The following is a 15,132-nucleotide window of genomic DNA, read 5'->3' as shown; positions in this document are numbered from 1 at the left end:
AGATAGAGAGGAAGGTAAAGCCGAGACTCACAACTTCCTCTTCGGCGAAATTGAACAAAGAGATTTATTTTCCTAGAAAGAAGTCAAAACTTCTCTTTCTAAACTGAACTTCTCTTTGTTATGGTTGTTTGAATTTAACTAGGAAGTGTGGTGTTTTTTCTTTTTTGGTACGAAAGAGTGGGAAATTTCTTAGGGGGAGAAAAAAGCAAAGTGTGCATAATTTTTTTTTTTTTTAGTTTTTTCCAAATAAATAGCGGTATTTTTTGAATGGAGCTTTGGGCTCAACCACTTGTGTATAATAAGTTTGAGCTATAAAATTATCAGCTGGACTATTGTATCCTGAAAGATATAAGTCAAGAGGAGATCTGTTACACCGGTTTATTTGAAACTTGATACACTGTAAAGAGCTTGAATCTCTTTAAAGAGAGCGAGATTTTCGTGCCTCAGTTTAAACTACTTTCGTTTAAATGTTAATTTTATTGTAATTTTTCTTATATTCTTATGTATTTCATTGATATTGACATGGTTTAGTAGAGTTTATTATAGAATCATTAAAATGTTGAGATTGGTGGATTGAGATTGAATGATGTAAAATCTAAGTTTACAATCAATCCTGATTGCCAATAACCCTTTTCATTTCCAATTATGTTTAATAGTGTTTGTTGTTGTATTATTAGTTATAAAAATTTATGCACTGACTATAGAATCATTAAAATGTATTTAATGATATATTATTTTTTATTTAGAAGTCAAATATAATGACTCGTGTTATATAATGGTAACATTAATGGAGGGGCTAGAGATACAGCTTTATAACAGTAATTGTCGCTTATGCAAGCATTGACTGTCGTTTAAAATTGAAGACGTGGTTTCAAAAAAATCAAAATTCATATTTCAAAAGAGAATTAAAATATATAGTTTTACGTGTAAGTTTTGTACACATTTTTTTCTTTTTTTTAAAAAGGGGACTTTTACACATTTGTAAGTTTCTTTTTTTTTTTTTAAATTGCAAATATAAACGTTTCTGTTTTTTACTCTATGTTGCCCAAAAGTAAGTAAAATAAAGACACTAAAAAGAACAAATTTACCATAAAATTATAACATTTGAAGCAAAAAATAAAGATAATTTAGAGGATTTAGATTATTTAAAGCTCGTAACTTTAGAGAGAGAGAGAGAGATAGAGAGAGAGAGAGTAAATCCAATTGGATAATTTCGCATTATTTATGAGTATTATTTTCGACAATTTCACATTATTTAACTAATTATTGATGAAGCATGTTATAACTTAGGAGAACTGTTGTTTTTGTTTGAATTCAATTGAAAATTTGTATCATGCAGTCTTTAGCTGTGTTTAGTTGAAAGAGATATGATATCAGTTTTTTCCATCTTTGGATGGCACGGTTCATGCACATTTCTTGGATCTGGTATTGCAACTCGTTGAAGGTGAAGAGATTGAAAGATTAAGCTTATTCTTTAGTTTGGCTTGGGGGTTATGGTATAGGCAGAATAAAAAGGAATTTGAGCAACAAAATTTGAGTGTAAAGTATGTTACAGAACATGCTTTTATGTCTTATGAAGAATTTCAAGGAAGTTAAGGTAAAGACTCGGGTTCAGATGAAAGGCCATTTCAGTTGGAAACGTCCACTAGCAAATGTGCTGAAGCTGAATACAGATGGGGTTTTGTTTGAAGACATTAGTAACGCAGGACTTGGGGTGCTACTTCGTGATTCTGTAGGAAAAGTGATCATGACTGCTAGTAAGGCTGAAAATGATATTGAAAGTCCAGATACTATTGAACTTTTAATTGTTTTTAGAGGGCTACAACTCTGCTCTAGCTTGGGTATAACTGATATAATTGTTGGGAATGATTGTTTGATGTTAGTAGAATCTTTACAGTAACATAACACGGTTGATTCAGTTGTGGCTGTGCTGTTTGAAGAGGTTTCACGGCTCAAATCTTACTTTATAACATGTTCGTTTAATCATGTTTGTAGAAAGGGGAATAGAGCGGCAGATAAATTAACTAGAAATGCATGGAGAGTTGATGGTATTGAAATGTGATGGGATTGAATCCCACACTTACTTTCTCAAACAATTTGGTTTGATAAATGTATGTAATCGTCATCTGGTATATATAAAATACTTTGTTTCTTTAAAAAAAAAAAATTAATTATTTTGGATAAAAACTTTAGAAGAGATAAATTAGGCTCAATTTGGATAAAATAGTAATCTCAATTCATCTTATATAATTATTATAATTTTTTAATTTTTTATATAAAATATAATAAATAATTCAAAATTTTTAAATATCAAAATAATAATAATTTAAAAAATAATATTTAATAATATTTTATTTAAATTTCATTTTAATTTATCTTATCTCAACTTAACCTTCGTATTAACGAGAATATTAAAATGGGGATTAGGTGCGGTATATTGACACGTTAAGGGATCAGATGATTGCCCATAAGATGAAAAAGGATTAGATGATGTAACAACAAACAACAAAGAAAGTAGATCAGAAATCCTATCCTACACCATTTCTCTATTCTTCAAGAATCAAGATAACGTAGACAAGCGGTCGGTGCTTTATCCCTCCTCCTCTAGTCTCAATATTGCGAGCGCGCGCCATGAGCACCTTGACCGACCTTCCTCCCTTCTTTCGCACCCAATGTCCTCTTCTTCTCCGCCCAACGCGTTTCACCACTTCCACCGCTTCTGTCTTCCTCCCTTTTCCTAGCAGACGAACCCGCATTCGCTGCTCCATCGCTAAGGAGGAACCCGCGATCTCTTCGCCCTCCTCCTCCACCTGGGAGACAGACCGAAGGCAATCCGGCACGGTGGACTGCGTTGTCGTTGGCGGCGGAATCAGCGGCCTCTGCATCGCTCAGGCCCTCGCCACCAAGCATTCCGATGTTGTTCCCAACGTCATCGTCACAGAGGCCCGAGACCACGTTGGCGGCAACATCGTCACCGTCGAGAGGGATGGTTATCTCTGGGAAGAGGGCCCCAATAGCTTCCAGCCCTCTGATCCCATGCTCACCATGGTGGTACGTACGCCTCACACTACGTAGGGTTTGTGCATTTAGCCAAGTTTGATATTAGTTACTGCAAATTAGCTTGGTTCTTGGCTCGAGCCGAGTTGAACCGTAGCCTGTATCCACTTCAAAATTTTCGTACTGATTTATTGCGATGCGAACCCGTATACCTACCTTGAAATGTTGTCTTTCTCAACTCCAGTACATTCTGGAGGCACATTATTGGGGTAGGTACTGTAGTTTAGTTTAGTTTTTTATTTTTTTTTTAAGTAAAATGAAATTTTATTAAACTAAGTAATAGGCATTGCCCAAGTACGCAGGGATAAAGAAGAAAGAACACCTAATTACAAGCTAATTATGAAAATTAGCCCCATCAAGAACAATAGCAGAAGCCCAAAGAAATAATGTATGGAAGGATATGCCTTTAATCTCTCACACTCTATCTGCAAAACTACTGCCGAGCCAAATACACCACATAAGGCATAGAGAAATCATCTCACCCCATGGCTTCGGTTTGGTGTAGGCACTGTAGTTCAATGTTTCAGATGATCATAAATTAATTGTACTTTCACGTAGAGTCAGATTGTTCATGATTTTGTTTTTCTCTCATGTCTAAGATCTATGCGTGCACGATTTCATTTTTAGTGAAGATTTTTGTTGTTGAGTTGTTGGTTCTTTCCTATCGCATTTTTTTTAATAGGTGGATAGTGGGTTGAAGGATGATTTAGTTTTGGGTGATCCGAATGCACCTCGCTTTGTGTTGTGGGATGGGAAATTAAGGCCGGTCCCATCCAAGCCAAACGATCTTCCGTTCTTTGACTTGATGAGCATTGGTGGCAAACTCAGGGCTGGCTTTGGTGCTCTTGGCATTCGTCCTCCTCCTCCAGTTTGTCCTCTTCACCACTTTGTTTCTTATCACTCCATTTGTTTTTGTCTACTGCCCAAAACTCATGCCCATTGACATCAAACACTCAATACGCCTGCATTCTTAAATTGAAGTTCTCATGTCTTGTAATGTTTACAAAAGTGACAGGGGCGTGAGGAATCAGTTGAGGAGTTTGTGCGTCGTAATCTTGGTGATGAGGTTTTTGAACGCTTGATAGAGCCATTTTGCTCAGGTTATAACCAACAGCCTGGCCTATTTTATTGATCAATCTGTTTCATCCTGTAGTTCCATTGAATTCTATTCTTCTTTGTAGAATTTGTGAATAGTCGGCAATATGCAATAGACGACTTCTTTATGCTTGGTTTTATGGCTGCTGTGTTGACCTGAATATTTTGTCTTATACAGGTGTCTATGCAGGTGATCCTTCTAAACTAAGTATGAAAGCAGCCTTTGGGAAGGTTTGGAAACTTGAGCAGAATGGTGGTAGTATCATTGGTGGCACTTTCAAATCAATCCAGGAAAAAAATAGTGTCCCCAAGTCACCTCGAGATCCGTAATGCTAATTTATGGAAGCTTATCTTATGATTGTATTATTAATTTATGAGTCTATTATTAATCCTTGTTCAATGTTCTGAACTTAATTATCATTTAGGCGTCTACCAAAACCAAAGGGCCAAACAGTTGGATCTTTTAGGAAAGGACTTGCTATGTTGCCAAATGCAATTTCTAAGAGGTACCCATTGTAATTGCCATGTTGCCAAATACAATGGAAAAAGTTAACTTGTAGTTTTTTATGTTGGCAGCTTGGGTGGGAAAGTAAAATTGTCTTGGAAGCTTTCAAGTATCAGTAAGTTGGATAAAGGAGGATATAATCTGACATATGAAACACCACAAGGATTGGTTTCTCTTCAGAGCAACAGTGTTGTCATGACGGTTCCTTCCCATGTAGCAAGTAGTCTGTTGCGTCCTCTAGCTGTATGCTTCTTTCTTGAATAGCTTTTAAGAAATAGTCTTCTAGTCACTGCTATTGTTAGTAATGTGTATTTTTCAATAAAAATATGTCTTTAGGCAAGGCACCATTTTTTCAATTATTTAATCTTGTTTATGGTAACTATGATTTGATCATATTTGATATTTATTATTAATTTATCGACAATCTTATGAAGAAAATGATTCTATCATTTTGTAAATAGCGATTCTAGATTTTCTAACGACTTTCATATATTTTTTCCTATTCTATAAAGCTCATGTCAATCCACTAAGTTTGGTGCATGGTTATCACAATGATTTTATGTGCAGATAGTATTAGCTCAACAATCTTGATAGACATTTATTTATCAACATTGAAGTAGCACTTAGTAAAATTTATATCTCGATCTGAGCTTTCTTGTGATTGTAGACTGGTTTTCATGTGGATGTTAGGTGAACTGGTAGAAAGAAAGTGCAATGTCAAATTTGTGCCCCCAGATGCTCTAACTCTTTCTTATTGATACAGCATGATGGATATATGGTTAGGACTTTGTTTTCCAGGTAGGGTGGGCAAAAGATCTGAATACCCAGTCACTCCTGTGTCACCTACCTGAGACTGACCAACACTGATTGGTTTCTTATCGTCTGCCAGGGAAGTGCAGTTCCCATTTTGCAGAAAACGTGTTTTTGAAAACCCAGTTTTCTTCTTCAACTGGCCTATCTTTTTGTCTCACTTCTCACCCTTGTTTCTTCCCTCCTCTCCTCTTTCCTTACTCATCAGAACTCATATGTCACCTCTTGGCCTTGGCTTCTCAATTCTCACCCTTTAGCCATCCCTATTGTGCTTCCATTCCTCCACATATCCGCGCTGGGTTGCTTATAACTAGGGTTGACAATTTTTGACATGACTTGCAAGCATCAGATGGACTTAGTGAGTTAGAATTGAGAGGTTTGACTTATTTAATTAAATGGGTCAGGTTAGGGTTTACTCATGTACGAACAATTCAATTTGATGTGACCCGAACCCACACATGACATTCATAGTTGACAATTTTTTCACAACCCACAAACATGACCCAAAATTTGGGAGGGAGGGAGGGAAATTCAGTGTCTTTTTAATTCTATATTTTTATTTTGTTTTTCTGTTTGTTTCAGTCAGGATGGCCCAATGGGCTGAGCCAAAACTGAAACTGTGGTGCGGTTGAGTGGCCTTTCCGACCACTGATACTGTTGGGTCTGCCATTGGACTCCACACTGACTGATTGGTTTGGTAGTCACCTCTACTTGAGCATATGCTCAAAAGTTATCTGGTTTTAGTGTTTACATTAAGCTTTAATGTCATTCTAATTTGTTTGGGAGTATTCAAATTTCAGTATATCAGCTAACTTGATAGTCTATGAAAGTTTGATACAGATTCTTAGTCCAGATATTGTTTCCGAGTTAAAAATTCATTATATTGTAATTAGCTTTTAGTCTATTGAATCCTTCAAAGTTGAGAGCAGATAAATATCTAGGGCTAATTTTTAAGATATAGTTAATTGTGAAGTTTTCTCTCCGTACAAACTCTCATCTTCATCGTCATTCGTAATCTCATCACCGGCGTTTCTCGCCGGGGGTTAGTAACCTCATGTTTCTCGACGCTCCTCATCGGGAACTTCTCAGTTTCCTTTTTTTGTTATTGTTGGGAATCTCTTCCCATTTCTGTCTTTTTAGTTTTAGTTTTAGTCTGTTGAGTTGGGCAATAGTGATGGGGATGTGCAGTGAGATACACATAGACCAGAAGGTTTTTATGTTTAAGAAGGAAGATGGATGGTGGTGGAGTATAACAGAAAGCAACCGCTGTATGATGAACTACATCTCTGTGGATCATGAAGTTTTGGGGTGGTTAGGTTATACGGTGAAGGATTGCGTGGCTTCATAGGGATCACTGGAGTTCCTAAGAACGTGTAGAAAAGGACAACATGTGTTAGTAGTGCAGAGGGGCCGTAACCTCAAAGGGAGCTTCTTCTCCATTTCGGTGCTAGGCAATGAGAAGAGGAAAGGTTTGTTAATGGTGCCGGAAGGAAGAAAGGGGGAGGGATGGAGAAACTTCAGGGATACTCTGAAGGAGCTCACTCCTTTCCCTTTGTCAAACGAGAGAAATAGAGTGGTTTTGGGTGGTGGAGACGGTGGCTCATCCCGGGCTTTCCCTTCACATTCGATGGTAGACGGCTCACGGACCTACAGTGAGGTGACCCAAGCTCAGAGGGTTCAGCCTTGAGCCGCGAAGCATGCAGGGGTGCCAAGCTCCATTTTGGAGGATGTTTAGAAGGGGGATGAAGATGGTAGAGCGTGGTTTGGTGCAAATGAGGAATCAACGCTAAAAGTGTTGGATTGTATGAAGGAAAGGGTTGGGGCATTATTGGAAGAAATAGAAGGCCTTAAATGCTGCGTTAAGGGGACAGGAGTTATGCAAGTGGGCTTGGGCCGTGAATCGGGCCTTCAAGGAAAACAAACTGGGCTTGACTTGCTCGGTTTGGGCTTAAGTAACAAAACTGATGGGTGTAAAGTGAAGGCCATGGGCCCAGAAGAAATCCAGGCCTAGGTAAGCCACGCCCCGTCTAGAAGCAAAGTAGCCAGACAGAGGTTGGCAGACGCATTGAGCAGGAAGGCCGAGTTAGCGGTTGGCCCATCGGGGATTGGCCAGGCCTCAATGGAGCTACCTGTGCCGCCGGTGGTGGCGATGACCAAGGAGGCTCCGACGTCGGGGGAAGACCTAACGCCGGTGGTGGTGGTCCAATTTTCAGCCACCATTGGGAAGGATAAAGAAGAAATAGGCCTAAACTCTTCCGGCGTTGGCTCGACGGGGGTGCAACCTCCACAGACAGTGACGGCGATGCCCCAGAAGGCTCTGACGGCGAAGGAAAATGTGACACTGGCGGTGCAGGTGCAAAAACCAGTTACCGTAGAGAGGGAAAAGGAAGATTTATGCTGCAACACTGTCGGCGTTGGCCCTACAGGGGTGCGACCTCCATAGACAGCGATGGTGGTTGCCGGCGATGCTCCTCCAAAGGTGGCTTTAGTAGTTTTTGACGAGGAGATCTTGGGCCTTGCAGCGGCAGTAGCTCTGCCCTAGAGTGATGGAGAAATGGCTTCCGAAATAGTGTTGGCAGAGTTAGAGGAGGGGGAGATGGGTCAGATGATGCCGAGGGTTGAGTTTGAAGAGGAGGAGAATGTGGAGGTACAAGTGGAAGCTTATGATGAAGCTAGTGTGCAGGAGAAGGGGGAGTTTGAAGGAGAAGAAGCTTTGTTCTTATGTGAGTCCCCCAGAGCAACAGAAGAAGGAGAGGGGTGTCCAGAAGATGATCCCACTCCTTTAAGGAGTATACTTCCCTGTACTCCACCGGATTGGATTCTAAAAAAAGTGGAGGAGCTTCAAGATTGGATAGGGATATCCTGTAAAGGTACGAAGAACAATTCAAGGCACTCCTTATTGCCATTGAGATAGGGCATCAAAATGGAGGAACATGGATCAATAGAAATAGGGAGTTGAAGAGGCTAACTTGGTCTCTTAATTATGAAGGTAAAGAGGGGAGTGTGAGTCAGGGACGTCATAAAGGAAGGGCTCGAATAGTTGATTAATGTTGCCTAAAATCATGACATGGAACGTAAGGGGGCTGAATGAAATCAATAAACGCCTTCGAATAAGATCTTTACTTAGGCAATGGAAGGCAGACATCATATGTTTGCAGGAAACTAAATTGAAACAAGTCACAAGAAGAACTATTCGGAGTATTTGGGGCTACCAATAGGTAGGTTGGGCATATTTACCTTCGGATGGGGCGTCGGGGGGAATACTGGTTATGTGGGACAAAAGGGTGGTAGAGAACACTTATGAGTTTGTGGGAGAATATTCTGTGGGTTGCTCGTTTAAAAATTCTGAAGATGGCTTTGAGTGGGCATTTGCTGGGGTATATGGTCCTAATTTGGAGAGTGAACGGTGGTTACTTTGGGATGAGCTTGCTGGTTTATGTTCATGGTGGGAGATTCCATGGTGTAAGGGGGGGGGACTTTAATGTGACAAGATTTCCAAGCGAAAGGTAGGGAAAGGGTTGGCAAAACCATGCCATGGGGGAATTCTCAGATTTCATTTCAGAGTTGGAACTCATGGACATACCTCTCTTGGGAGGTGGTTATACTTGGTCTAACAATCATGCCCGGTCAAGACTAGACAAATTCCTCATATCTTCTACATGGGAGATACAATATCCAGACTCTTGTCAGAAAAGGCTCTCTCGGTTGTGCTTGGACCATTTTCCCATTATGTTAGATTGTGGGGGAATACCGGCGGGCAGACGGCCCCTTAAGTTTGAGAATATGTGGTTAAAATCTGAGGGATTCGTGGAGCTGGTCAGGCAATGGTGGAGTTCTTATCAAATACAGGGCACTCCGAGCAAGGTATTGGCGGGAAAGTTGAAGGCCTTAAAGAGAGATTTGAAGACTTGGTATGAACAGGTGTTTGGTAATGTAGAAACACAAAAGAAGTCCTTGTTTCAAGAGCTACAAAGTTTGGAGGGTGTGGAAGATGAGGAAGGTCGAAAAGGGCAAGTAGTTTCAGAATTAGAAAGGTTGATCTTAATGGAGGAGATTTCATGGAGGCAAAAGTCAAGGGCCTTGTGGCTTAGGGAGGGAGATAGATCTACAAAGTTTTTTCACTGAGTGTCAAATTCCCATAGGAGGTTTAACACAATCGAGTCCATGAACATCGATGGCGATTTAGTTTCAAGGTCAAGTAGAAATTAAAGACTATGTAGCTGGACATTTTGAACATTTGTTGGAAGAACCGTATGCATGGAGGCCTACAGTAGATGGGTTAGCTTTTGAGGCCACTAATCGAAATAGTATGGCTTGGTTGGAGAGACCATTTGAAGAAGTAGAGGTACACCAAGTCATCAGAAAAATGAACAAAAACAAAGCTTCGGGGCCGGATGGTTTTACTATGGCGTTTTTTAAGACTTGTTGGGAGGTGGTAAGAGATGATGTTATACTGGTTTTCCAGGAGTTCTTTACTTTTGGTAAATTTGAGAAGAGTCTAAATACTACCTTCATTGCACTCATCCCCAAAAAGCCGGGTGCAAGAGAGGCTCAAGATTTCAGGTCTATTAGTCTTGTGGGCAGTGTGTATAAGATTCTCGCAAAAGTCTTGGCCAACAGGATGAGCATGGTCTTGGATATGATTATTTTGAAGTCCCAAAATGCATTTGTACAAGGTAGGCAAATACTGGATTCGGTTCTTGCAGCCAATGAATGTTTGGACAGCCGGCTTAAGTCGAAGATCCCGGGTATTTTATGTAAATTGGATATGGAGAAGGCCTATGATCATGTCAATTGGAACTTTTTGCTCTATTTAATGGGTCGGTGTGGTTTTGGGGAAAAATGGAGGGGATGGATGAGTCATTGTATATCTACATCTCGGTTTTCAGTCTTGGTAAATGGTGAACCTGTGGGTTTCTTTAATAGCTTGCGGCGGTTACAACAAGGTGATCCACTATCTCCTCTACTATTTGTGATTGTGATGGAGGCTCTAAGTCGGATGGTGTTGGCTGCTATAGCAAGTAGTTTCTTTTCAGGATTCTCAATGGGGAATTTTCATGGGCCCATTATTATTTCCCATCTATTATTTACAGACGATACGCTGCTGTTTTGTGATGATAATGCATGGCATATTCAATCTTTGAAGGCCATTTTACGATGTTTCGAAGCGACTTCCGGTTTAAAGATAAATCTCGCGAAGACAGAAATGTTGGCGGTGGGGGATGTAAGTAACATTTGGGGGTTGACCAACATTTTGGGGTGTGGGGTTTCCTTGTTGCCAATGAAGTATCTTGGCCTCCCTTTGGGGGCATCTTTTAAAGCTAAGACAATTTGGGCGGAGGTGCTAGAAAAATTAGAGTGCAGGTTGGCTGGGTGGAAAATGTTATATTTATCTAATGGGGGTAGACTCACACTTATTAAAAGCACGTTATCTAACATTCCCACTTATTTCTTGTCTCTATTCCCCCTTCCAGCTAGCATTGCCTCTAAGATTTGAAAAATTACAATGTGACTTTTTGTGAAGTGGTCTAGGGGATGAGTTTAAATTTCTTTTAGTTGGATGAGACAAGGTGTGCACACCTTTGCATGCGGGTGGTTTGGGGGTTCACAATGTGAGGCTTTTTAATCAGACCTTACTAGGGAAATGGTTGTGGCGCTATAATTACGAGAAGGAAGCCCTATGGAAAGGGGTGATTGATGTGAAGTATGGGAGTGCAAGGGCAGGTTGGTACTCTAATGAGGGAAGGGGGGAATATGGTGTGGGGTTATGGAAGCATATAAGAAAAAGCTGGGGGGTATTTTCTAGCAACACCAGGCTGTGTATGGGGAATGGCCAGAGAATCAGTTTTTGGCATGATGTGTGGGTGGGTGATATGGCTCTTAAGGCAGCTTACTCTGCTATTTTCAGCATTGCAAGGGAAAAAGATGCGAAGGTGGCTGACTTGTGGGGTACCACACATGATGCCCAAGCTTGGAACATAAATCTCACTAGGGAGGCTCATGACTGGGAAGTGAGTATGCTGGTGGAGTTTTTTAACCTGTTCCATAACATCTCTTCTGATGCTTCAACTGAAGATAAGTTGGTTTGGCGTCCATCTCGGAAAGGGAAATTTTTGGTAGGTTCTTATTATGAGACTATTACAGCCCAACGTTTGCCTAACTTTCCATGGAAGAGCATATGGAGGAGTAAAGCACCTCCTAAGGTGGTATTCTTTGTCTGGACAGCAGTCCTCGGGAAGATTCTAACCATTGATAATTTAAGAAGGCGTGGTCTTATGATGATGGATTGGTGTTGTATGTGCAAAAAGAGTGGGGAAACAATGGATCATTTACTCCTACATTGTGATTTTGCCAGGGATACTTGGAATCATTTTTTTAGCAGAGTGGGGTTAGCATAGACAATGCCGAGAAGGGTAGTTGAGTTATTGGCAAGTTGGAGAGGGATCTCAGGGACAACATAGATTGCCGCATTGTGGAAAATGGCCGCCATCTGTATCTTATGGTGCATCTGGAGTGAAAGAAATAATAGGCATTTTGAGGATTAGGAAAGATCTGTAGAAGAATTTAGGGGTTTTTTATAGAAGACTTTGTTTTTGTGGGCCATGGCTTTAGAGTTCAATGGTCTCGGCTTCCATGATTTCCTTGTAACAATTTCTAGCTCTTAAAGCGGTGTATTTACATGTATACTTCCAGTGTACCTGGCTTATGCCTTCTTTACATCAATAAAATTAATATTACTTATATAAAAAAAAAAAAATCTAAGGCTCATATTTTACCTCATGATTTATATTCTTTTCAACAACTAAAGCTATGTTTCCGGGGTACTCTGTGTGATTGTCTTCAACGGTGGTTTGTGGTAGCATTGACCTATCTTTATGTAGTAGCATGGACCGATCTTATTACATAATATATGTTCTCTGCACCAATGAAATCGTATTTATTTGCTGGATGATTGAAGGTGTTCTTTGCCTTTGCTTAATTTGTTAGAATGAAGCAGAGAATAATCTTCTTCTGCCTGTTTTATTTTTACAGGTTGGTGCTGCAGATGCACTTTCAAAATTTTATTACCCACCAGTTGCATCTGTGTCCATTTCATATCCGAAAGAAGCAATTCGAACAGAACGCTTGATAAATGGTGAATTAAATGGGTTTGGTCAATTGCATCCACGCAGCCAAGGGGTCGAAACTTTAGGTATATTTGCTTCAATTTACTTATCAAAAAAATATATATTTGCTTCAATTTGTACTTACCAAAAACATTGGCTTCAATTTAGCATTACATGGTCGCTTTGACTCATTCTTAATCGTCTGTTTCTACCAAATGTAATGGTAGAAAGTTTGATTTAAGAATTGATATTCTTTTAAGGAAGCATTGACAGCCAAATTTAGCATGTGATTTTCATGGGTGCAGGAACTATATATAGCTCATCACTTTTCCCCAATCGAGCGCCAGCTGGAAGGGTTCTTCTTTTGAACTATATTGGAGGAGCTACAAATCCTGGCATTTTATCTAAGGTAGGGTTATAGAGATGATTCAATTCATGACTAGGGGTATTGTGGTGGTAAGGCTGGTGTTCGGGTTGAAAACCGAATCAATGCTTTTTGTGAACTCTAAGCAGGTGTTCTTCAATGGCCTAATGATTCAATTCAACTTATTTACCAAGGAAGAAATGAAAAATAAGAAATAAAGAAGGGAAACAGAAAAGGCAAGGAGAAAGGGAAGACGTAGTGACACACATATGATTACTCAAATTGGATTATATTCCATCTGGGAGATCTAATGTGAAACTCCCATCTAGTTTAGTTATTTAACCACAATACATGTTTTCTTTTCATCTGTCTCTCTCTGCTAGGAACTTAGTCCCATGTATAAGCTCAGATATTGCATATCAAGATAATGGTTGGTCTAATTCTCACCTATATAATTTTTCAAGCTTTGATATTGTGTAGATAGTAAATACTTTTTACCTTCTTCTTTCTTTTAAGTCTTCCCATGCCACTTTTTTTTTTATTTTAATGTTTTTTTCTCCTAGGCTGATGCCACTGTTTTTAATCACAGACAGAGACCGAACTTGTTGAAGCAGTAGATCGAGATTTGAGAAAAATACTCATAAAGCCTAATGCAAAGGATCCACTCATGGTGGGTGTGAGGAAGTGGCCCCAAGCCATTCCACAGTTCTTGATAGGGCATCTTGATCTTCTAGATGCTGCAAAAGCTGCCCTCAGAGATACTGGGTTTCAAGGGCTGTTTCTGGGAGGAAACTATGTATCCGGTGTCGCCTTGGGCAGATGTGTTGAGGGGGCGTATGAGGTTGCAGCTGAGGTGACTGATTTCCTATCACAGTATGCATACAAATAGTGTCAGTTACAGAAGCTTTAGGAAATTGATGATCTTTCACTAATGGAGGGCTTATCTTTAGCTGTTCGCTAGGTGGATTTTGGTCGTCTCGTATGCGGAGAGGGTTTCTATTTGTCTATTTAACCCTTAGGCATTTGTTTAGGATCTTATTTGACTTGTAGTTACTGGGCTTCTCCTTCATTAAAGATCTCTCCAATGCCTGCCATTTATAATATTTGCTCTTCAGAGATTGGTACAGAAGCACTCATGCGAAACATTTTCCATTGTACTACTTGCCCCTTAATTTGTGCCGCGATTGGTAAGCACACATCTAGTACATACAATAAGACATTTAACATCTTGGTGTCAGCACGAATTGTCTGGACATATTGTAGGAGCATGCTTGAATTCCAATCCCCCGGAAGAAACTGTTATTTTGTTTGTGGGGTGGGTCTCGTGGCCCCAAATCTAGTCATATGCCACGTCCCATATCTAGACGAGAATGTCTGCTCGAATCTCACCTAAACCATGCATAGAAGTAGGTGACATGTACAATGCACGTGCAAAGATTTGCGCACACAATAGTGTCCAACTTTGGACAAATCTTCTTTGAAATGTGCCTAGACATTGTTCTATCACCGAGATACACTGGACAACCGATCTTTTAGAAAGGGATACTCATTCAGACAGTGGTGTAGAAGTAAAGTCAAAGTCTTGAAGCCTAGCACTACGTAGCCAGGCGGCCAATAGCGTGAACCTTGACGCCTAGGTTTCTTAATACATGTATTAGGATTTCAAGACAAGTTTGGATAGAAGTCACGCTGCAATTTCGTGGCAATGAGAGGAAAAGGTCCGTAAAGGAGGCTGAAATGGGGCATGCCCGGGCCTGGTCTGGGAGACATGCTTACATGGGGGAATTCAAAAGCAAATCACAAGTTTGACTGAGAAAAGATTGAGAATTAAACATGTTGACGGAGATAGAATTGGGGTTGGAAGAAGAACACAGCTGGGGAAGAAAGAATGGAAGAGGGAAAGAGAATTTGGTCTTAAAGTGTCCAAGATACTAAAGGGTTCTGGAAACTGGAAAGAGTGGGCTATGGGTAAACATGAGTTCTAAGTTGAACAAAAATACTGTTTTTGTAGACCAACAAACATATGATGCTTAATTGAAGCAACATCATGGTAGGGGTGGTGGGGAACATCTTCCTTTTCTTTTCTTTATTTTTTCTTTATCTTTATTTTTTCCCCCCCACCTTGTAACTTGTCAATTCTTCCTGGCAATAGGCGTAGCTTTAGGTCCAAGCAAGATATTGCTTGTTACCCCTGT

General features: G+C 40.0%; 1 protein-coding gene across 1 annotated transcript; it reads left to right on the top strand.

Moving 5' to 3' along the window:
- Positions 1-2,485: 2,485 nt before the first annotated feature.
- Positions 2,486-14,066, top strand: LOC122315760 (protoporphyrinogen oxidase 1, chloroplastic). Its single transcript, XM_043131895.1, has 9 exons — positions 2,486-3,051; positions 3,740-3,925; positions 4,073-4,157; positions 4,331-4,478; positions 4,578-4,658; positions 4,729-4,900; positions 12,500-12,659; positions 12,879-12,982; positions 13,527-14,066. The coding sequence occupies exons 1-9, from the start codon at positions 2,632-2,634 to the stop codon at positions 13,824-13,826; spliced, it is 1,656 nt and encodes a 551-aa protein (XP_042987829.1). The 5' UTR covers positions 2,486-2,631; the 3' UTR covers positions 13,827-14,066.
- The last annotated feature ends 1,066 nt before the right edge of the window (positions 14,067-15,132 follow it).

This window comes from Carya illinoinensis, chromosome 7, assembly GCF_018687715.1.
Source record: "Carya illinoinensis cultivar Pawnee chromosome 7, C.illinoinensisPawnee_v1, whole genome shotgun sequence".
In the NCBI taxonomy this organism is placed as follows: domain Eukaryota; kingdom Viridiplantae; phylum Streptophyta; class Magnoliopsida; order Fagales; family Juglandaceae; genus Carya; species Carya illinoinensis.
The sequence above is the reverse complement of the archived record's forward strand: the minus strand, read 5'-3'. Positions and strand labels throughout refer to the sequence as shown.

Coding starts and splice junctions, on each gene's coding strand:
- LOC122315760 (XM_043131895.1), top strand. CDS start 2,632: ATGAGCACCTTGACCGACCTTCCTCCCTTCTTTCGCACCCAATGTCCT. Junction 4,158..4,330: donor GATAGAGCCATTTTGCTCAG/GTTATAACCAAC, acceptor TGTCTTATACAG/GTGTCTATGCAGGTGATCCT. Junction 4,659..4,728: donor CCAAATGCAATTTCTAAGAG/GTACCCATTGTA, acceptor TTATGTTGGCAG/CTTGGGTGGGAAAGTAAAAT.